This window comes from Stegodyphus dumicola, chromosome 1 (assembly GCF_044657685.1).
Source record: "Stegodyphus dumicola isolate Sdum_Otavi_A_Nest chromosome 1, ASM4465768v1".
Classification (NCBI taxonomy): Eukaryota; Metazoa; Arthropoda; class Arachnida; order Araneae; family Eresidae; genus Stegodyphus; species Stegodyphus dumicola.
In genome coordinates, this window is record NC_140768.1 from 274,917,053 (window position 1) to 274,941,541 (window position 24,489).

The following is a 24,489-nucleotide window of genomic DNA, read 5'->3' on the forward strand; positions in this document are numbered from 1 at the left end:
AGTTCATGGGGAACCCAAATATCGATCTTCTTAATGAGTCCAACACATTTTATGTGATTTCCAATTGTAGTGTGGGATACATTTAACCATTTTGCAATCTCTCGTACAGTTACACGAGAATCCGATTCAATTTTGGCTTTGCCATCATCAACTTCAGAAGGTCAGTCTATACACTGGTCATCTTCAAGTAAAAAATTTCCCGGAACGAAATTTTTTAAATGACCTCTGACACATGAAACAATCAACACCATAAATTTTACATATCTCTTTGAACCTCTGCCGCTTTCTTGCTTTTCTGAAATTAAAAAAGTAAAACAAAACAAAAATACTTATTTTTGCATTGCATATGAAAATTGATCGTAAACTGAGAGTTTTAAAGAAAAATATACGGAAGTTGTTTTTATAACAACCGCAAAGTGTCAGCTGCCAAATCTCAGGGGAAAAAATACAAGACTGATAGAAGAAAAACAAAACGAAAATAACGCTATAAATATAAGACTGACAGAAGAAAAACAAAACGAACATAACGCTATCTATTTGTGCAAACTGAAATTATTTTCTTGCGAACCTGGTATGTTTTGGTTCATGTATAGTACTATCTATGCTTTGATACGTATGTTGAAACTTTCAGTAACATATATTAATGCTTTTACTGATATTTAATACTATCAATTTCTTTGCTCATTTATAGTATACATGCATGATATGTTCATACATATATACGATATTTAATTTCCTTATACAAAATGTATCAAAAACGATTATACGACTCTCTTAAGGATTTGTCGCACACGCATAGATCCAGTACAAGAAATAAATCAAATAAGCTAGGCCTGAAGGCTACTTCATTGCTGCCCAAATGGGATAGTGGTTAGTGACTCTGACTAGTGTACCAAAGGATCCGGTGTTGAACCATGCAGAAGGCTTGGATGTTTGTAAAAGTATAGTGTCTTTGTGGAAAGGGGCACTCTAAATATATGGCGAGCCGAAAGTCCACTCGTGTGTTTGGTGGTATCTAAATAGATATGAGAGATCGGCAAAATCGCACTGTCACCTATATAGTGCCCAAAGCTCTTTCCAACGACAGGCATAATCTTGTGTTCCTCGCCATGTTTAATTTCGGGGGCTTGTTATGAGGTCAGAAAAAGGAGATTAGTCACAGCAACAGCAGTTACCTCAATTTCATTTCAATTAATTGAAAGGCTTTATGTTTAGTTAAAATATTACAGATGATTTTATGCTGGCTCCGCAGCAGAACAAAATATATACAGCCCCCTCTCTTAATTACGTCCAAAGGGGTGTTTTTTAACGTTTTATGTGTTACCTTTATTTATTAAATATCATGTTCTTTGCACTTAAACCATAAAATTCAGTTTAATAGCAATGTCTCAAAATAATTTTAAAACGAGCATATCTTTAAAATTTCCGATACACAGTTCCGCGCCCTCTGGAGATAAAAAGGTTCCCCCCCCTCCCCCGCCGTAGAGTGTTGCCATTGCTCGCTTTGAAATCGTTGAGTTTGTTACTCAAAAATTCGTTAAAGTTTCACAAAACATGAGACCGATTATAAACCAATTCCAAATTTCAAATTTGGTCTTCCACATGCCCATATTCGTAGGAGGATTACATCATTCAAATTTCGATGGCTCTATGTACCGTTGTTTTATCACAATGCGAGGATCATACCTACATTTATGCATATTTTTCATTATTTAATTGCTTCAAATATAATGCAGGACTCTACCATTTGGTGCCAACAGTTTGAAAAAGGAAACCGACATTTATAGTGATTCAACGCAAAATCGCAAAACGAAAGCAATAGTCGTTCACGGACAAAGCCCCTTTGGACTAAAAGGAATATATTTTAACCACCTAAACGAATTTTTTTCTCCACAGAAAAGATTCCACATGAAATTAAAATCACCTATTCATTGAATTTTTAGGAGATATGCTGTTTATAAATATTGTTAACGATAGCCATCAAGTGAAGATTTCTAAGAAACTTGTAATGTATATTTTAATTTTATAAAGGTTATTTTAATTTAGATAACCTTATAAGGTATTTCTCTCGCCTTCGTAGTGTAGTGGTTAGCACGCTCAGCGCGTATTCGAGAAGCCCGTTGTTCGAATTCCGGCGAAGGCGTTGCTCATTTTTCATCTCTCCCGCATCCAAAAAAACCTAATGTCTTTACTGTGGCGCCCGTACTAAAAGGGTGGTAGGTGATGATTCTCCTCACCAAGATTTGACGATTGGGTCTCCTAATCCCCAGTCGCCTTTTAAAAGGGGGAGTATATTAAGGTTTTACTCTCACTTTCTTAGCATGCCTTCGTAGTGTAGTTGTCAGCACGCTCGGCGCGTATTCGAGAGGCCCGTGGTTCGAGTCTCAGCGAAGGCGTTGCTCATTTTTCATCTGTTGCTTCGAAATAACCTAATGTCTCTACAACTTTTCCTATAAATTCTTATTTTTCACTAACAACTCCCGACCAGAAAGAGTTTTTAGAATCCCTTTGAATACACACGAGTTAGAACCAGCATTTAAGGAAAGTTCAACTTACTTCGAGAGAGAGAGAGAGGTAGGAATTAAGGGTAGCACGCGTTTGCCTTTGCGGTAAGTCTCTCTAGAAACTGTTGCGCTCGGCCGCATGTTACGTGCCTTTTGATAATCGCCGGCTGGTTTAATTTAAGGGCCAACTACGTTAGATTTGCGTTAGCTTCGACTAAGTCTCTTAGTTAGTTAGTTCTTATTTTGATTTCAAGTCTTTTTGGAGGTGTTGTTGTGAACCCGAATAAGGGGCCAACTGTTCATCTTATTTTAGTGAAATAAGCGGTAGTTAACCCTTCTGAGTTTACGATTTCTGTTATTTGAACTAAGTTACTTAACAGTTAGCTAGGTTCTTTGACATTTATTTAAGCAGAATAAGAGTGAGGATCTCTACAAACTTTTTATATCAAGCAAACATAAATATCAAAGCACAGGTTCTGAATTTTCATTCGCACTACGTATGCTAAAATTCGAATGTTTTTATTTAACATGCTTCAGTTATTGAACGACCTTGAAAGCTAACACGTTTCCTTCCCTATTTAACTTCAAGGAGGTGGTTTAAATAAAATTATTTTGATAATACAAATTTGAGGTAGACTAGCATATTAGACAAAAGGTCTTTTTGAAAAAGATCTTTAGTAGAATAAAGCGGCTTAGTAGCTGAAATTTTCTTTACGGAGAGCTCATTTTTATTTCAGTTTTTTTATAAAATGCAGAAAAAGTATTCATTTTGTACTTTTTCCGAAAAGATAACACATAATGAAAATAATAATTTGAAACCGGTCTTCGATACATTTCTTTGAATCGTTACAAAGGGTTATGACAAGCCATTCAGAAGTAATTTAATCAAAATTTTTCTATTGCCTTGCGCAACTTTGTGAATATTTTGTAAATCGTGTGGGTTATCATATTATTGCGGTTTTGACTGTCTCTATCACACAATAATAAAAGACATAAAATGGGAAAATTCAATGCATTCTCAATTAATTCAAAAATTATTATTTTAGCTAAGTGTCAAAGAGATCTATCGCAGAATCTTAATTTAAGTATTTGTAGCTGTAAAAATAATAAGATTCTAAACAAACAATTTGCAATTCTCTTTGTCCTCTAAAACCTAAGAACAATATTTCTTGCTTTTCAACATTGTCAAATCAGTGCGCGTTTATCAAACACACACCCACAAAAAAAAAAAAAAAAAAAAAAAAAAAAAAAAAAAAATACTAAATAACACGTTTTCAACATTTGAAAATTAATATAAGTTTAACAGTTTATTTATTTTTTGGAATTCAAGAATTTTGATTCGATTATATAGTTTAAGTAAATTCACGGCATTCCAAGAAGTACGATTATAACATGTTCTTGATACGTACACTATGATTTTTGAAAGCTTGAAGCCAAGCCTCTTTGTTCCGAGAGTAGAAAAAGTATCTTATAAGCATTGTATGCAAAGAGTTGAATAGATAAGTTACTTAAAGAAAACTGACGAGCTGGTAGCGCTAATATTTCCAGGCATTCATATATTTATCATTCATATAAAGAAATTTAAAATTCGGGATGGTTCGTACGTGCGATGAATCTATTTGAAAACGCATTACAAGGAACTCAATAAAATTCTTCAATTAAAGTTTATGAATAATATTCTGCTGAACATAGGCTGAAAACCTATTTTCTTCTGTTGTTCTTCCCCTTCCTTAAATTCACAAGGGCACAAATTGGTTACCTTTTGCTTATTTTTAGAATGTATTGCTTATTGCGTAGGATTTTAAGTAAACGTTTCGTAGGTATTACAACGGAGAAAGAAAATATCTAACATTTTTGCGCATCAATCATACCTTCCGTGACACTTCACATGCAGTCGGGAAAGGGGGAATATTCTACCAGTGACACAGCTATTACGGCCTTCAAAATGTGTTTTGGGTGAAAATGTAATCAGTTGCTTAATCTAGCTAAAAGCTTCCAAATCAGATGTTTTGGCACAAAACCAAAACATTGAGTTTATTTTAGTGAAGTGAGAATATCCAACTGATTAGACCGAATAGCATATTGCATATCATTGAGTCAAATTAGCACTAATTACTTCTCGTTAAATTGCTCGAAAAATAAAAAATAATCAGTGACCTAAATTTGGAGACAGAAAGAAAAAAAATAAACAGGAATATGTAATGGTCTGAAAGAAAAATTTTATGTTTTGATAAAAACTTAATTTTGAACCCAACGAAATGTAATTCTGAATAAATGTCTGAGATAAAGTAAATTGATTTCTTAACGTCTTATCAAAAAAGAAGACAAGAAGAGCTTCTGAAATGCACTTAAATTAATGTTAAGGCAGTTGCTTCCATCCTCAGCAAGAAACACTAAATTATTTAAATAATTTCTAGAGAATTTTTCCCCTTGTGATAAACAAGCGCCCAAGTAAATTACTAACTTCCTAACTAATTGTTACTAACTTCCAAGGCTTAAGATTCTTTGATTTGGCAATAACGTGAACCATGTAAAAATATATTTCACTGTAATACAACAAAACTGTTGTTGTTGTTACTTATGCTCAATTGTCTGACAGTAACATAGCCGAAGCCCATGAAATTCATCGCGGCAAGGATCGCAAGATGCGCCTGCCGTTGGCAACAGCTTTGAGCACCTTACAGGTGACAGTGCAATTTAGCTCAGTTCCGTCCCCAATTTTGATGAAGACCACACCTGGGGGGACGGGTCCGTGGGTCTCCCACTCCTCTCCCCTTCCACCAAACCACACGAGAGGACTTTCGGCTCGCGGCATATTTAGAGTACCGCACCGACACTATACATTTACAAACACCCATGCCTTCTTCCGAATTACATGAGATGTAAAACAGTGGATCGTCCATGCTTGCAAGTTTAATGTAACTAGAAAAGAATATTTATGAGATCTAACAAAGTGGTTATGCTCCGTGGGCATCACAATCAGCAGATTTGATGTACATAAATTTCTACTTCTAGAACTACAGTTACAGAATTTTAATACGAAAATTCAGTTGTGTCCGATGAACATGTGGAGTCTAGAGTTGTCAGTTGCTGCTGGAAATGTGCGAGATGGGAATGAGATCTTTACTGTAGTCCTAATATGCTTTGCCGTAATCAATTAACCTACTTCGATCCCCTTTCAACCAGTCTCGCTTTAACCATTCCTGCATTTAACTGACCATATTTTCACCAAGACCTTTCCCTCCAGTCAAACTTCTCTTGCCGGTTCCAGAAGAAGTGCAGTGCAGTGAACTTAAAAATACTGTGAAATTTAATCCAGATAGTAGAGTTATATGAAAGCACTGCTAATCATAGTTTTGGAAGATGCTAAGCTTACGCTCCATCTAGTGATAGTTAGTTAACTCTGTCTTCTTGATTATATAGCCGCTTGCAATGTATTTTTATGTCATAATTCTTATTTTATGTAATAATTAATAAAGTTTAAAACTTGCAGATATCTTAACTAAATAAATCAATGATTAATTAATAGGCAATAGGCAAACATACTTTTTAATCCAATTTATAATCTGCAGTTGCTATTTTAAATGATTTTCTGAATTAATCAGCCATTCTTCTAAGCCTCATACAGGGTGGTTAATTGGGAGATTATGTGATAAAAATAAAATTCTATAGCAATATCTAAGCAAAAATTGTCTGTTCTATCACTTTTATTAAACTATAAATTAAAAATTTAAGACTTGTTTATATTTGATGATATTAATCAGTATTACTTCTTTACAAGAAATGAGAGACTTGTATAAAATTTAATAAATTTTCTATAACTTCCAGTTGCTACTTTTACGTATCAGCATATATTTTTTTAAATGTAAAAATTTCGTTTTCTCTTTCTTGATGGATTCAAATATTAACGTTTTTTTCTTAAATTAAAATTTTCTCATTGTTCTCTTATATTCTCTCTGATCCCTTTCTCGAAAATATATTAATTCAAGATAAAAATGGATCATGCCATTTTAAATAAATTACCCAGTGTCCGTCGCAGTTACCTAAAATTAAAACTTCTTTTACGAAATTAATTTTACAGAGATATACACATTTTACAAATAAAATATATAGCATAGAAAAGAGAAACATGTATTTAGTGACAAAAAACTTCTCTGAAAATATATTTTCAACTTCTTTGCCTCCTAAGTTTTCTTATACGTCCCTTTTTTTTTTTTTTTTAATTTTTTTTTTTATTATTTTTTTTAGCTATCCTAAGTTTTCTAATATGCGATTAGTTTGAATAAAATACTTTAATCCCGGTATTTAAAATCAAATAAGAACAGCTTGAAGAACATACATAATCATCAATAAATTGAAGGATTAATGTTTTAATAAGTAGTTTCAGCAAAACAGCCAAACGATAACAGACAGCATTTATTTAAGATTTTTCATTTTGTTTTTTCCAAGTATATTGTATACTGAAGGATAGAATTTTTTAATCGTTTGTTTTGATCTGTAAACATCTGTCATGGATTCAGAAGCTTAGTAAAGAAGAGTAATAAATGTTTGCTGTAAAGCAGGAAATTAATCTGGATTTTTTATTTTTAGTCCAAAGGGGCTTTGTCCCTGAAGGACTATTGTTTTCCTTTTGCTATTTTTCGTTGAATCACTATAAACGGCGAAAGTGTTTAAAGTGTTTTTTCCCCTTATATTAAATTAACAAAACGTAAATGTATAATAAAACGATAAAAAGTAAATCTGCATATTAATTCAAGTAATCTATATATGTAGCTCCTTACATATATGGGATTTTACGAAAATAAAGTATTCTTAAATAAAATTATTAAAGGCTTTTAAATGAAATCTAACTCAGTTTCACAAAAGTGTTTGGTAAATTTATTATTCCAAAAGGACTTTGTCCCTTAAGGACTATTGTTTTCGTTTTGCGATTTTGCGTTGTTTCACTATAAACGTCCGTTTCACTTTTCAAACTGTTGCCACCAAATGTTAGAATCCTGCATTATATTTGAAGAAATTAAATAATGAAAAATCTACATAAATGCATATATATTTCTCGCACTGTGATAAAACAACGGTACCTAGAGCCATCGAATTTTGAATGACGTAATCCTACTGAGAATATGGGCATGTGGAAGCCCAAATTTGAAATTTGGAATTTATTTTATTATCAATTTCATATTTTGTAAAGGTTTAACGAATTTTTGATTAACAAATTCAAGGATTTCAAAGCGAGCAATGGCAACGTTGTACAGAAAAAACATTTTTATCTCCAGGGCGTGAGACTGTGTATCGGAAATTCTAAATTCATTTTAAAATTATTTTGCGACATTGCTATTGAACTGAATTTTATGATTTAAGTGAATTGCTGTTGACTGAATTTTATGTTCCTTATTGCCTGGATAGGGATAACGGAATTGTTTCCTGAGTGACAGATGATGAACTCCATATTTTGTAAATCTCTACATATAATAAAGAATCCAAGTGTGTGTTGAGTTTAAGAGTTTTATACAGTGAGACAGACTGCCACATTTTCTATTACATTAAACAGCTGTTGTTACAATAACCTAATTTCACTTGATTCTTGTTACTCGTGCACCAATTAAAGGTAAAGTTTGTAATTGGTAAAACGTTTCTAAGACACCCATCACATTTCAGCAGAATCGAAATCTCATTAAATCTTACATTACAGTTTTCACTTTATCCTTCAAATCATGTATTGTAAATATATCAGGTATTGTGAAGACTTTTAAAGAACTGAATGACATCTCTGTTAAGATAACTGTATAAAACTACCTTCTTTTTTGTAAAGTGTTTAATGCTCTATGTCTGAACTCCATTTTACAAACACTGATGCATTACATTTATGAAGGATATTTATATTATTTTAACCTAAAATGACTAAACTTAGTTATATTAAAAACTTAAAAAGTAAGTAAATACATATCGTAAGTGCTTAAAGAATTTAAATAATAAGAACATAAGAAACTTAAATAATGTTAGCAATAGCTTAATATTAGAAACCATTTTATTTCTCTAACAATACGCAAGCATTTTCATATCCATTTATGTTCAAATTTGATTATTTCCAACTAGAACGTTCGGACTAAAATCGTTCTCACATATACCACCACCTTCAAAGGTAAATTTGTCATTTTCTATGCATATGCTTCTTTTTTATTGACTTATCTAACTACTATTCGAAAAACATTACAGAGTAGCAGTGGGGGATCATGACACATTTAGGATTTCATGATTGAGGATTAGACACATTTAGGAGTGAACACATTTTAGTATTTCGGGATATTCGGGACTTTTTTATTTTCTTCTTGCAAGAAGCATAGATTTTGCTTATCAATACTCTTCCTTTGAAGGGTGAATAAAGTTTTTCTTTTTTTTTCAATTTTAAGTAAACTATCATTATTCTCATTCAAATCATTAAAAACATTTGTCGAAACGAAACCTCACTTTTTTAAAACTTTGCGAGTATAAGTTTAACATTAGATATTTACCTTTAACTACTAATAAATTTTTGATGAGGAAATTACCAAATAATAAAATGAGGCATACTTATTAAATGGTGGACCAGTCCTGATTTACACGATTTACCTATAGACGAAGAACCTGAGTAGTTTTTAATGAAGAGCATAATTTTTTCCAATTTACTATTCTTCTTCGACTGCTCCTTGACAGACACCAAATAATTATCAAGTTTTTGTTATTTAGTCATTTTATCTTTTTTCGTTTTATATATTGATTTACCACAGTTTCGGATTTGATTTCTAAGTTTTTGCTTCATGTTGATTCTTGATTTGTACGTTTATATGTTAGATAAATTTTTCACTTTTGTTACATGTATATTCTATAGTATTTTATTACATATATATTTTGTCTTATCCTTTTATAAATTAGTTATTTAGTTTCTTGGCATTTTGCGTAACAGTAATAGTATTTAATAAAACATTCTGGTATACTATATACACATTATATAAATGATTACCATTTCAACAAATATTAGATACATCACTTACGTTAATAATAAAAAAATAAACTAACTTTAAAATGAAGTGAATATTTAAAACCATGAATCTCATTGGAAATAATGTTTATTTAGTTGCATTGCTTACATAAATACCAGTAAAAGTTAATTGTACTGTAATTTATTTTTATATTATACTATTTTTTCCACCATATTCTTTCTTGATTGTTACAAAAGTTGAATATAATCATAACGACATTTGTAAACAGATGCAAATAAAATACTGAAAATAATTATTTTGCAGTTCAAAAACTATAAATTCACTTATTTTATCATTTAAGAATATTTTTAATAATATTTTTAATTTGAAATAACCGTTTCAGTGCGTCGTCTTCTCGAAATACATTCTTTGAAATGGTTAATTGTTACAAAGAGCTTCAACCTCTGAGCTCTACGTGTGCAACGCTTTACAGTTTACTATCGTATTCAGCCTCAAAATTTACTCATGAAATAATCAAAAATCTCATTAATAAATCAGGAATAATGCTTTAAAATCTCTAAATTCGAGTGCATGTACATAAAAGTTATTCTGGTCTAATTTTATATGTTGAAAAATATATTCTTCAAAGACAATATTTATCATAAATGATGAAAGATTAAAAAACAAATAATTACAAAAGAAAAATAAAGATACATGTAATTTGAACGTTTTGTTAATTATACTATTAGTTTACTAATGCTTACAAATTTTATACATTTCACATTTTATTCAAGATTTATCACCTTACCCATTTATACAAGTTACACACATCTTCATAATACATCCTTATGGTTTTGAAAAGAAACTTGTAATAAATATATTAGCAATTACTTTGATTAGAAGACAAAAGAAAAGTTTTATAGGTAAGATCATTTAGTTTCACTGATCAGAACCTTTGCGATTGGCGTACAAACGACAACTTTAAAATTGCTCAAAAATAAGACGCCATTATATTTATGAAATAGAAAGTTATTCTAATAAAATAAAAATTTGTATGGCGAATGAGATCATTATTTTGTCACTTTTCACTAATACACATCTCACAGATTTCATTTCAAATTATCAGTAATTTAACCCCCCTTTTAAGGATATATTAATAACACTAACTTAAAACTATAATTATAATCAAGCTTTTGATTATATATGATTATTCTAATATAGGATATAAGCAATCAGCTTACCTTTGTAGATTCATATTTAACTTTTTCCTTTTCATTCGCTCCTTTTCTATCTGCCGGTGTTACCCGGATCTGCTGCAAAGGCATTTTTTAACACACTCTTGAACTTCATTTCGAATAATAACTCCACAGCTCCAGAGTGGCAGCAGACGATGGTAAGGAGTGCCTCCCCTCCATGGTTATCACAGAGGGTACGCTAAACCGTTTTCATTTCGAATGCCATTCCAAAATACTAATTCGAAAAGCATCAGTCCATGAACAACAACAACACTAGAGAACATGCGTGGAACAAATGATGCATGCGAATAAAAAGAGAGAAACGCTGATATCCAAGGTGAGTCGGTGTATCTAACTGCGGAGCGTTTTCGGAAAAAGAAACTATTTTTAAGTTTTCGTTTTCAGCTGGTGTGCTTTCTCCCAGTGCCCCGCTCGCTCATACAGACTACAGAGCTAGCTGTGCGGATCATTTCGTTTGTCGCTCGTGAGACTGCTTGCTTCGCTGGTAGAAGAGGTCGTGAGCGTGTGCGCATGCGCGGTACGAGATGACGTCGTAAACTATGCTTGGGGATCTCTTACAAATGACACTCGCGTTTAAGGGGATCGATTTTTACTGTTAACTCTACTTTTTTAGGTTCAAACATTATAGCTTCTCTCTCAATAAACGTTAATTTGTCAGTCGAAATAGTGTGTCACCATCGTAAGGAAGTATGTGACCTACATACGCGTTAACAAAAATAAGGTACTTTAGGGAGTGAGGCAGCAAAAAAAAGGAAGCGTCTATAATTAACAGAGTTTAGAAATCACGTCTAGAAGGCAGAAGATAAAAAAAATAATCCTCTATACTTAAAGTTACAGGTTTTAGAAAGTAAATTCATAGATTGAAAGATATAACTACGAATCGCGCTAGGAATTAAAACTACGAATATAACTAGGAATTAAAATTAAGGAATTAAGAAAGTAAATTTATCGAACAAGCTATGACACTTAAAATTAGTTTAGAAAGCATAAATCTAATAAACCAAAAACAAAATTTAGAAAACAAACAAAACTGAATGTCATTAATCATAATTAAAATGAAAGAGATTAGAAATAAATTTAGAGAAAAAAAAATTATCATTCTCAATACCATTTTAATTAAGAAAACTTTTGTAAATGTTTTAAAAACAAAATTGTAAATTAAGTACAAAAATGATGACCTTCGAAAGCAGTAATGAAAATCACATGAATTGATATCAAATATACTTAAAAATGGTTTATAAATTAAATGTAAGTTACCATACGGTTTCACATGAATAGATATCGAATATAGTTGAGGATCGTTTACAAATGGCATATAAGTCTTACAGTTGAAATATAAGATAGCGATTGAGAGTTGTGCAGATAACGTGAACAATTAATGTGTTATTTATTATAAACTACATCATTTTATTTCGATACTGCAGAATCTTAACTGAACTATATAAATTAAATATCAAAGAAGGCTATATTTCTGTCTTTGATAAATTATAGAAAAATGCATTTTTATATTTTCGTAACTTTCTACAAATGATAACCTTTTCAGTAATCACAGACAAATATATAGTAGTAATTCAGTAATCACAGTTCTGCATATACAAACGCTATATTATTTAATGTTTGTAACAAAATATCATATTACTGCTTGCGGTGAAAGAAAAATTATATAAACTATGAACTAATCTTTAAGAAAATCAATAATGTCTCAAAGGAAGTTTTGTACTAAGCATTTTCTTTGTCTTTAATTTATGTTTTTCTATTATTTTGTTTAGCACCTGAAAACAATAAAATATTTTAAATTTTATTTTTTAATATTTTGTGAAAACGAAATAATCTTTGTCATTAAAGTTATTTCTCAGCACCAAGAGTAGCCAAATAAATTTATTTTTTCTTCACTGCTGCTTAAAATAAAAGTTCAGTTTTAAAAATAATAAAATTTTTATGCCTACTGATTAATTAAATAATATTTAATTTTTCTATTTTGTATAATTCAGTTTTTTCTTGTCATAATAAACTATAATCATCTTGTAAGCATTTCATGAAAATAGTGTTTAATTAGGAGTTTTAAAAAATTGTCAGTATTAGATTTGATATATTACTTCTTTCTTACTGCTGTATTGCCAAACAATTCTTGAAGTTAATGAGTCAGATTTTGTTTACTAACTTACTGCTCTGTTATCAAATGGCTCAAAACCGTAACGACCTTCGAAAGAAAAAAAAAAATTAAAAGAAAATGCTTTCAGTTATTGTTCATTGCATAATATATCCAAACACATTATTTAAGCATAAAAAATACACTTTCTAATTGAAACAATTTCTATAATGTTGCTAGCTGTGTTGTTGTTACTTATCCTCCTGACCTTGAGATCATATCGTATCAGGTTTACGAATTAACCATAGTTATGAGGAAGAAAGTGCTTGTCGTTTGCAAAGGCCTTGGTATCTTATATGTGAGAGTACGAATTTTCTCAGATATAACCCAGATTCGATGAAAGCCCAGGGAACAAAATTCAAGTCTCATTCCCCTGTTTCCTTACTAACAACCTATTAAGGGAACTTCTTAATAGATAGTATTTTAAGTACCCTCATTTTGTCAATTCTCACTTCTTCAAAAATGGATGGTCTACAGATCAGACACATGAAGGTATGAGCCTTGTCCATTTCTCAATTCTGTTTCTGCACCCCTAATTTCAACATTCTTTCTGTCTGTACAATACATCACAGATACAGCACTTTTATTCACATCTTCATTTCAGGTAGAACATAAGACTTGAGTACCTAGATTCTCTTTTGTATACGTAGTATTTACACAAGATGTTGTTTCTGTTTTTGCCTCTATTTAATCAAGAATTTTTCTAGTTTTTCTTTTAATTCTGACGTATTGTACGTATTGTATATTTTCATTTTTGAAAATATGTTATAGGGATTTATATTTATTTTAAATAATCAATTTTATTTAATTTGCTATTTTTTCCTATACGCCTTCGTTCTCCTAATTGTCAGAGCCGGAATATTTAAATTTGGTAGCGCGCTTGAAGGAATGCAAATTCTACCTTGAAGAAATAGTTTAAAAACCGAGGTTCAGTTGGAAAGAGAGAGAGTTAGGCTATTGCCATCACCTCTGTTGCGTAAACTTCTGCTCCCAGACTTATTGCTCGTTTGCGTGGCTTAATTGCATTTACTTGCTGCCACTAGATTTCGACGAGGTTTTAAGAAACAGGAACCATTCTGATCCCTATAGTTTAGTTCAACGACTTGCTCATATCTTCAAATATTTGATTACTTCTTTGATTTCAGCTACCGCCCAAGCAAAGGCGTAGTTTGTTAGCGTCGAGTTGACGCATTGTGGATTTTAAAGAGTGAATAAAGGGTACTTTTAACCCTTCATCCGCGGAGTTACTGCTCTTATAGTTTTCACAGAGGAGTTACTCTAGTGGACTCTACAATGTATTGCAACTTCTGCATTTTTAAGATTTCAGTCGCGCACCTACAATATTCTCATTCACATTCCCACTTCACATTTGTACACAAACGCCCTTCTCATACTATTCTTTCCCACACTCCATTACACTTTACTCCACACCCCTCATTTGCTTGGGGTCTTCCATCACCCTTGACATCCTGATCCAGCACAGTCATGTGCCGCTTCTCTTGACTATAACCACTGACTTGCACCAGCCCTTCTACCGGGCTGAACGTAAGAAATCTGCTCATGCATCAATGCATCAACGAAATCAGAATACATTTCTAACCAGCCATGTCTTCTCGAACCCAGTGATATGACAGACGGATCACTAACTAGCGTATCGAATAAAGCTGAGTAATGCAATTTATACTGTCCATGTTATCCTTTCGGAGCATTTGGATAGACTTCAATGGATAATTTTAAATTTAACTAGACGGTAAATAGTAAAAAAACGAACTGATGCTTCTATTGGGTACTGATGTTTGAATTGGGAGCGGATGCTGTTAATCAGACAAAATCAAATTATCTTCGATATTAAACAACTGTAAACTATTAAATAACTGTAATTATTTAATCTGTGTGTGCATCAAGAAATTTTTGAAGATAGGCTAAGGGATATAAGAAGAGTTTGAATTGTTGCTTCGAGAACTAATCAATCAAGTCAACTATTACTCCATAGAAATTGCTCTGATAAATGAAATAGCAAAAAGAGATCTTTGTTTTCAAATGCTTCATCATAGTCATACGAGATGCTCTTAAGCATTATGGATATTATACAGATACTGAAAAGAATAACAGAAACGAAAACTTGAGCGAATAATATTACCAGCGAGTTAAAGAAAATGACAGACTTCATGTTATTTGAATTCGTATGCATTTTGCTAAAATGGTTAAATATACGCCATACTGTACCGAAGGGACCGGATTTTAATACAGGAGAAGGTATGGAATTTTGTTTATGCATATAGTGCCTTTGCGGCTTGTGGACATTCTAAATATGTGGTGAGCCGAAAGTCCTCTCGAGATGTTGATGGTAGGGAAAGAGGGATGGGAGACCCTCGGACCCGTTCTCCGGGGTGCTCTCCATCAAAATTGGGGGGGGGGGCGGAACTCAGCAGAGTCGTACTGTCACCTGTATGGTATTCAAGGCTCTTTCCAACGGCAGGCGCAATCTTGCACTCCTTGCCACGATGAATTTCTGAGCTTGTTCTGTTTTTACTGTCAGACAAGTCATATAAGTAACAACAACAGGAGTAGACAGACAATATTCGATTTCAAAACCTTACTAGCTGATGATGCTGTAGTTTTTTCAGTTGGTATTTAAATGCAATATAGTGATGAGAGTTAAGTTACTTTGATGATCGAACGTTTTGTCACTATGACCGATGGGCCCTCTTTTCCTTACCTGCTCCGATTTCCTGGCTGGGAATTACCTGATAGTTGACACTCTGATTGTCCTTAGGGGATTAAATCAATATAGCTTATTAAAGCCCAACTGAGCTAATATAAGCAATTAGCATTTTTAAGCATTTACTAAATTTGGCTATATGGAAAGACGTGGAATTCATATTGACATGAATTACTATTCAAAAAGTGAATTCTGTACATTTATGAAAATTTCCAGATAACTGAGTTCTTCGTTTTATATTTTTGAAAAAGCGGTTGGCTATTTCTTATGTTGACACACATAAAAATATAACGCTTATTTTTGTTGTTTGACTTCTAAATTAATATTGGTTCGGCGTGTTATTGTACCTTAACAAAAGCAATTATTTCTTTAAAAAAGTGTAATCGTTATTGAAAAGCATTTTCTAATGTAAAAATCAGTAGAAAAAGTACTGTTCTAAGAATCTTGCATTAAGTTTTAATTAAATGCGGGGCAATAGTAAGATCCCACACTAACATAAATTTTCAGGTTTCAGTTAATCTTTCTTATATAACCTTCAGTCAACTAGGTATCTGAATGAACATCAAAACTATTTGAGCGGAAATAGAAGTAAATATCATTATTATTTAATATATATTCCTCATTAATTTAATAAAGATTTTAATTTCTCGTTACGTGTCCTTGCGTATACAGAATTCTCAGTAGGGGGCAATTCTGCAAATCGTAAGACCTTTAATTTATCTCTGAAATTTTATCCATCTGTTGTTGATTGAACAGAGTTGGTAATTATCGTTGTATATATTTTATAATTAAAACAACAGTTAATGAGGCTTTCTTTCTTTCCACAGACGGCGGGACAGCCTAACAGCTGGAGCATATCGGTCAAGCGGCCCTGCTGATGAAATTAATTTTGCTACAAATACTTTTGAATTGCAAGCTTCTCAGAGTTATTGGCGAAGGGACAAGTAAACTGATATGTTTCAGTTTGTAGAGTCATTATGTGCTTTGAAGCAGGAGACATGAAAAATGAGCAATTACCTTTCCAGAACACAAACCTAGTCCTCTCGGATACGCGTCGGGTAAGTCTACAATACATGTTTTGGTGTGGTTTGAGTAAAACGCATGTTGGCGGGGAGGGAGGAAGCAAGACGAGTGCTGGACATGTCAGTGGTACAGGGATAGGAAAAGGGTGCAATGCGGGTGAGAACAATTTTACTTATTTCAATTCATTTCTAGTTGAATGTACATAGCTAGAGATGGATAGATACAACTTAAATATCGTTAATGAGCTTCCACAACGTGAACAGCTTATGAAGTCCATAGATAATCACAACCCAGGTATGACTGAGTTACATGAATATACTTAGTACAATTAGCTATACAATACATTAAATGTGACAATAAACAATTAAAAGAGTTACTGATACAAAAACTTGAAATAATACATTAAGTGAGGCAATAAACAATTATACAAGCTTGAATTGAAGTACATGACATTAATTTAAAGATAATTACTATATATGTATGTATATATAGACATTTGTAGAGTTCCTCACTTTGTAAATTGTAGTTACTGTTGAACGTACAGAAGCTTAAGAACTTGTAAAGTCATTAGGTTAATTGGAAGCCGAAAAGGTGAAAAATATGCAACCGCCTTCGCCGAGAATCGAACCACGGGCCTCTGGAATACCGGCCCAGCGTGCTACCGTTACACCACGAAGGCACGCTAGGGAAGTGGGAGAAATACCTTAAATACTCCCCTTTTTAAAGGGCACGCTAGGGAAGTGGGAGAAATACGTTATAAAATGATAAGCGAATAATCGCTTGAGTTCGTGTGACAAGAAACAACAAGATGGAAGGGTAAATAACCCTTTATTATTCAGATAAGATTTAACAGAACTCCGTCTTGAAGTGTACAATAAAAGCCGACACTTGGGCTTTAACTTAAGAGGCTAGGAAGTAAACTAAAACTAATCTAAACTAAAGAGATATAGCCGAAGCTATCAAGATTCTAACCGAGTTGGCCCCTTAACGCTAAATGACTGCGAAGCTATCAAGGGCCTAAGTAAAGCCGAGCGTAATAATAGCTTACAAGAGAGGAGCCTAAAAAGGCGGACGCGTGCAGACAGAATACCTGGTATCTCTCTCACTAAGACCGAAGAACTTCGCGTTTCAAATACCGCTCTTCCTCATTATATATTCAGACGTGATTCTAAAACTACGTTCTGGTCGGGTGTGTGTGTGTGATTATGGCAAAGCCTCGGGGCTATCTGCCTAAAGGGAGGGATGCCTTTCGTGGAGGACTTTCTAAGGGAAACTGGCTCGTATACACGTTACACATGGGGAAAACCACGAAAACGCCCATGCAGCCAGCCCGTTCGCGGGATTCGAACCTCGGACCGAACTACCAGTGTTCAGCGACTTTACCGCTCGGCCGCTGGTGGGCCCGTTCTGGTCGGGAGTAGTAAGTTTAAGTTAAGATTTTACAGGAAAGAAGTTTAACTCAAAATTTAACTGTTAATAAAATTAACATAATCCTTACGCATTAAACAAAAGATAATATAAATTTTAAAAAATATAGAAAAAGAAAGAAAACAAAAGAAAATAAAAAAGAATTGAAAACACATGCATTAAATGCAAGTCTATAGAACATGTAGCGACTGTGCTGGTGACAGGGATGGTGGTTGAAAATTAATTACTCCAGCCTGTTTGAGATATTAGTGCAATATTGATTCAATCGTACGTTTAAAAGTATAGCGATTTTTCAAAGTAATTTCAGTCCATTCTCGGATATACTCCGTTTCCGGCTGTTTAAAGTATATTCTGCAGTCTTTCTGCAAGCGGACACATAATGATCCGGACCTGCTGCCATCCCGCATGAAAACTGGTCGTTTGTACGTCATCTAAAGCTATGCAGATAAGTAAGTCATGAAGAGCCCATCGCCGTTAGAAACTCTGTTAGAAACTGAGTAAAGTGATGCGATCCACTTCTTAGAAGCTGATCTACTTTGGGAAAAAATCTGTAGCCTTTTCTACTGGTATTCTCTGTGTTCCCACAGATGTTACGAACGTTTCAGTAATTCTCTTTCGAGTTTGGCTTTTAGAACGAGCCCGAAAGGGCACATCAGTTGTGCAGAGGCTCAGTCGCTCCTCTCTTGGCTATAGCATCTGCAGTGTCGTTACCCAGTATTCTGGTGTGAAGAGCTGAAAGGGGGATCATTTCGGGCGAAGATGTTGCGGAAGAAGGATGCATCGGTTTCCTAACGAGAGATTGGTCGATAGGTACAGTACAAAGTCCGAAATCCGGACTCATCAGGATTTCGGCGATTCCTGATTTGGGATTTTTCCGGATATTAGATCATCAGTTTAAATCTAGTAAGATGGCATGTAGAAATTATAAAATTAAAAATATGAAATCGTGATTTATGATCGGTACCAAAATGTACAAAAATAAGCTTAATATTTATTTGTTTACCTTATGAAACATTTCTTTCAATGTAAGTTGTTTAAGTTGCTTCATTTTTTGTGCTAATACTTTCTTTTTAATTCTGTAGACTGGTATAATCTGTTGTTTAATTACATTGTTGAAGTCCCGTAACTGCTGTTTCGAGTATTCCGACTAACTTGCCAATCGAAATTTTCTCGTTTACAGTAACTTCTCTGTCGCTTTCTTCACTATCGGTAGCGGTGTTTTCTGGATCTAGAACCATACTACAGATTTCACCATTCATTAACTGATTGTTGATTGAGAATCATTGTCATCACTATGAAAATTTTCTTTTATATCATCTTCATTTATTACCGCTTCTCCACATTTCTTTACAAAATCCGTTAATTGGAAAATTTAACCTTTGTTTTGCGATATCCAAAAACCTTTAAAATTAGCGGCTATCATCATCAAATTTAACTATCCTTCACTATACATATTTGGCTATGCATCATCAGCTTGGCGACTAACGGCAAGTTGTTCCGTTAAATTGTATCTTGCTTCTATCGCGCACTGAGACAATTAAGACTGAATTGTATTAGTTTAGTTACTTATTATACTTATGTCTATTTCTTGCATATGCTTAAGGCTTATGAGAGCTCTGAATAAGTAAATTTCCACATATACTTAAACCTTATTGATGGCTAAATTTAAATATCTTACCGCCTGATACAGTCTCTGTGGGTCCTAAATTCTGCGAATCAGTGCGGCCATACGAGCCCTGGCGTTGTTTCTGGGTTTATGTGAATAACAAATTAGTTTTTTTTTTTTTTTTAATTCAAATAGCTCTAAATGTAGTCTTTGGGTTTATGAGTATCATCAACAAAACCTATTTTTAGCATATGGAAAGAAATTTTTGGTAAAGTATTTTTCGTCAACATTTTTCAGCACATTTAACTTAAATCTGTAATCATCGCCAAGCGTAACGTCAACATAAGAGGTTACCATACTCCTTTATTATTCAGTTACTAACATAAAATAATTGTTTAAGCATTGCTACATGGGTCATTACTCAAGTTGACATATTTTGATAAACATACAGTGATGAAAGGAAAGTGTAATAAATAAGGATTCGTCAGGCTGACGTCAGATCAACGATGTATCTATGTGGAATGTTCCGGTTTGAGATGTGTGCCAAAGCAGATAAGCAGCAACGGAGCCAAATTACTGATCGTACAAATTTATGCTAAAATGATTGTTTCTTCAATAACAAGGTTATTTAACGTCGAAATGAAATTAAGAATTGGGACTCTCGAGATGTTTTATTATGTACGGAGCGGGGTACTCAAATGCGCACGCGTGAAGCCTACGAGAAAAACGGTTTTGATGGTTCTGAGGTCCGGATTTTAGATGATTCCGGATAATGGACGTTCGGATTTCGGACTTTGTACTGTATTACCTTTGCGCTCTCAAAAGACTTCGTATCATATGAAGTGAAATTAATTACTTAGTCTGTTAAGAATTATTTTTGAATCGCCAAATATTTTAATTTAAATATTTCAAGAATAATCAAAATTAATATAAGCCCTCTTCGACAGTTAGATTATTCATTTATACAGCTGCAGCTTTAGCTATATTACTATGAAATAAACTCATATATGGCTAAGAATTAACATTCTCTTGAAAAATTAAGTTGAAGCTTACAAAAATGTAGCAAGCAAAGTACTTCCATTGAGTATTTTTTAACTCATATCATTAAACTGCGTATAATGATATTTTATAACTCATATCATTAAACTGCGTATAAGGATACATATGTAAATATATATGTAATATTTCGGTGTGGATGACTTGAGGATGTCCTAGATTACAAGATGATATTAGACAAACGTGGCCGCATTCAACATAATTTTATTGCTGGATAAACTACTTCCAGGAACACATTATTCATTAACATATTATTAGAGATGTGATATGCACCTTCACAATATTGAAAGCTTACATTCTCGGACAATGGAGACAAAGCAGAGCAGGCAATCGTGCATCTAAGTAGAAGACAAAGGAGAAAGGAAAGAGCATGCACAAGTTAGTAGCAGCGATATTTAGAGACAAAAATTCTTTAATCTGATTGGTTGAGAGTTCACCACATTGCAGCATGATTACATAAACAGGTAATGGACTAATTTTCAGATAATGCATTTTAGATTTATATATTAGTATTTTTAAGACAGGAATGGGACGTAACCAAATTAAAGTTAGTAATTTTGAGTTCATATTTTTTCTCTTACATATCTATGTATATATGTAAATAACTAAAAAAATTGTTATTGCCTTAAAACATTAATAATGCTACATTAAACCTACCCAACTACCCAAATAATTGCACTAATATTTTTACATTATTGAAGATTCTATTTTTTGAATCTTTTTTGGTATTTTATACCTTACGTTTTTGTTCCATAATTAAATATGTGACTAAATATGTATTTTAACAACTATTGCATCTATAATGTATTTATTAGCTTTACTGTTATTAAGAGTGTCCTGGCAATTTAGCTTGTGTAATTTTATTCATAAGTCACAAATAAAGATAATTAAGCACTTGCAAGGCATTAAAAATTAATCGCTAAAAAGCGAAATTATTTTTAATTTGAAAAACAAAAGCATATACTGTTAGATATACAGAAATAATTACAATGCAAACAGAAATACACTTGCTTGCAAAATTTAAGTAACTATTTCATTTTCAACATATAAATCATCATGAAATTGTTGAAATTTTTTTTTTTTTTTTTTTTTTTTTGTGCTATCAGTACAATGAAAACGGTTGCGGGCACTTAGCAGACAACCACTTAGACGACACTAAAAAAAAAAAAAAAAATACTTAGCCGACAGGACATTTAGCCGACAAGGACACTTAGCCGACAGGTTATTTAGCCGACAAGGATACTTAACAGACAGGACATTAAGCCGACAAAGAGTCTCGCTTTTCCCAATGCTTTCAGATTTCTAATACTTTCACTTCATTATTACAGATGGAGAGGTGACCAAAAACAGGTCAGTTCCCGTGACATTATATGAGTTCTTTATTTTTATCACGCTGGCAGGAACTGCCTACTATAGAGGTCACAAATAATTTAAAGCTTTGATTGTCTTAAAATTCTCTTTTTTAATTGTTTTTAATAACAAAATAAAATATATTTGCTGAACTAACTCTTCACCGCCAATGTTTCAATAAAAAATATAATTCAGAAATAACAATACATTTTATTGCATTATTCAGATTTTTCATGACAGGGAAAGTAAATTTCGGTAGTGGGAGGAGCGAAAGAATTTTATAAGGGGAGGAATGTAGCATGATCTGTTGAGTAAAATAGCAATGAAGTGTAAAGCTATTAGAAATTTGAAAGCGTTAGGAAGAGCGAGCTATGAAAATTAATATCATTAACTAAACAAGAGGAATTATTAATGCTGTGAAAGTGTTCAAAGGAGCCCAGCTGATTACATTAAAGCTTTACGGACAATTTTTGCAAATCCCATATTAAAGTGTAACTAAGTGACCGTTGTACTTAGCTAAAAAATTCCTTTTTTTCTTTCGAAAATTAATTCATATTCCCTGAAGGAAATTTTCAACGCTTTTTTAATTTGGCGAATATATACCAAACAGCACGATATTCAAGTATATCAAACTATGCTAAGTGACACAATTAAAAGCATATATGAAAATTTCAAGAATCGAAAAATGAATTTTATTGATAGGTGAAAAAATGACTTAAATATTGGACTTATAGAGAAGTCGAGAAATTTTGTTAAATGTCCCGTAGCTATATGTCCTAACGGCTAACTCTCTGTTTCGGCTAAATGTCCTGTCGGCTAATTGTCTTTGTCGGCTAAAAGTCCTGTCGATTAACTCTCCGTGTCGGCTAAATGCCCTGTCGGATAAGTGGTTGTCGGCTAAGTGTCACGGACCCCAATTAAAAAGCCTACTCGGTAGACAAGTGATGCATATGCGAATATTAGCACCATGACGTCAGAGGGTCCGTCAGAGCATGAAAAACACAAGAAATAAGAGCGCGCAGTGCAAGGCAATTTTAAAAAAGAATGGAGGGCGTATTTCCAGGCATTTTCTGCAAGTGAAAATAAGATTAAACGTTCAGTATGGTTACAAAAAACATCAGAACGCCTTTACACGAAGTAGAACGATTGGTAAAGTTGAGGAAAGGCTTTGACGTCTGTCAGGTAAGATTTTGCAATTAATAAAAGTATTGTTTCAGCCTTTCAAGCGAAATGCACAGCTGTAAGAAAGACTGGTGGTGGTTGGTTAAGGAAAACAACGGTGACTGATGACCGATATATCGCTCTGCAGGCAAAAAGAGATCGAGACTAGACAGTGGGCAACATTGTTCAGCAGTTGCTCATGGCCACCGGACGACAGGTGTCCCCGTTTACTGTAGATAGACGACTTCATTAAGGTGGCCTACTCGCCTGCCATCCAGAACACTGCATGCCATTGACAGTAGTCCATCGGCCGAACAGTTTACATTGTGGGAGAAAGCATAAAGAATGAACACCTCATGAATGCCATCACGGGAAACGATTTTCAGAGCCAGCTGATATTGAGACAGGTAGGGACAGGCTTTCGTCCAGCTAACACCAGGGAAAAAGACCATTTGAAGGGGTCCTGGCGTGCTTGTATGGGGAAGCATTATGATAAACGGATGATCGAAACTTTTCACATTTGACAAATGTTCGCTTACAAGAGATATCGTTACTGTGATGAAGTTATTCTTCCCCACGCGCGTCTTTTCCAGTGCGCTAATAGTTTCGACTTTGTTTTATGGTTGACAGTGCCCGATCAAACAGGACCTCATGTTGTTGAGGAGTTCCTTAATAGGGAAGATATCCACAGAATGGATTGGCAAGTATACTTCCCTGATTTAAATCACAATGAACATGTATGGGATACATTAAAGAAACCACTGGAAGCACGATCTTACACCCTGCGGAGAACACCAGACAACTGAAACATATGCTTCTTGAAGACAATCTGATTTTGAGCATCGACAAACGGTGCAACGCAACCATTGAAGCTAGGAGAGGTCATATACCTTACTAGGTTTTTTTTGTTTGTTTGTTATTCTTCTTACTGGCCAGGCAGTTTTTGTACCAACGCCACTTTGCCACTAAAGCCTTTTTCTGTTCGTTTCGTACTATATGCCTCCTCTCCTTTGTTTTGATACTATACTTTCCTCATTCTTTAAGCGCTAATTGCGCCTCTGTCGTATAAATTTTGTGTCTTCCGTGCCGAATTATGGCCAAAATCTGAAAAGTTCCAAACTTACGTAGTTAGATGTGTTATCGACCACTGAAGTAACCTTTAATGTACCATTTTGAAAGGAGAGTTGTCCCTATTGCACAATCATTGAAGGAGGGAAATGTAAATGGTTTGAACGCAAGTAGGATGAAACCATCTATTGACTTTGACACCATTTT

General features: G+C 33.5%; 1 protein-coding gene across 2 annotated transcripts in view; it reads right to left on the bottom strand.

Annotated features, from left to right (window-relative positions):
* LOC118188441 (E3 ubiquitin-protein ligase MARCHF8-like) overlaps positions 1-11,174 on the bottom strand; it is a 195,750-nt gene extending 184,576 nt beyond the window's left edge. Inside the window, exon 1 of one of the 2 annotated variants that reach the window (XM_085807118.1) lies at positions 10,705-11,174. In XM_085807118.1, coding sequence (XP_085663244.1) covers positions 10,705-10,788 — 84 coding nt within the window. In that variant the 5' untranslated portion in view covers positions 10,789-11,174. The remainder of the gene's footprint in view (positions 1-10,704) is intronic. The other variant, XM_085807123.1, reaches the window with a different exon arrangement.
* Between the last annotated feature and the right edge of the window lie 13,315 nt (positions 11,175-24,489).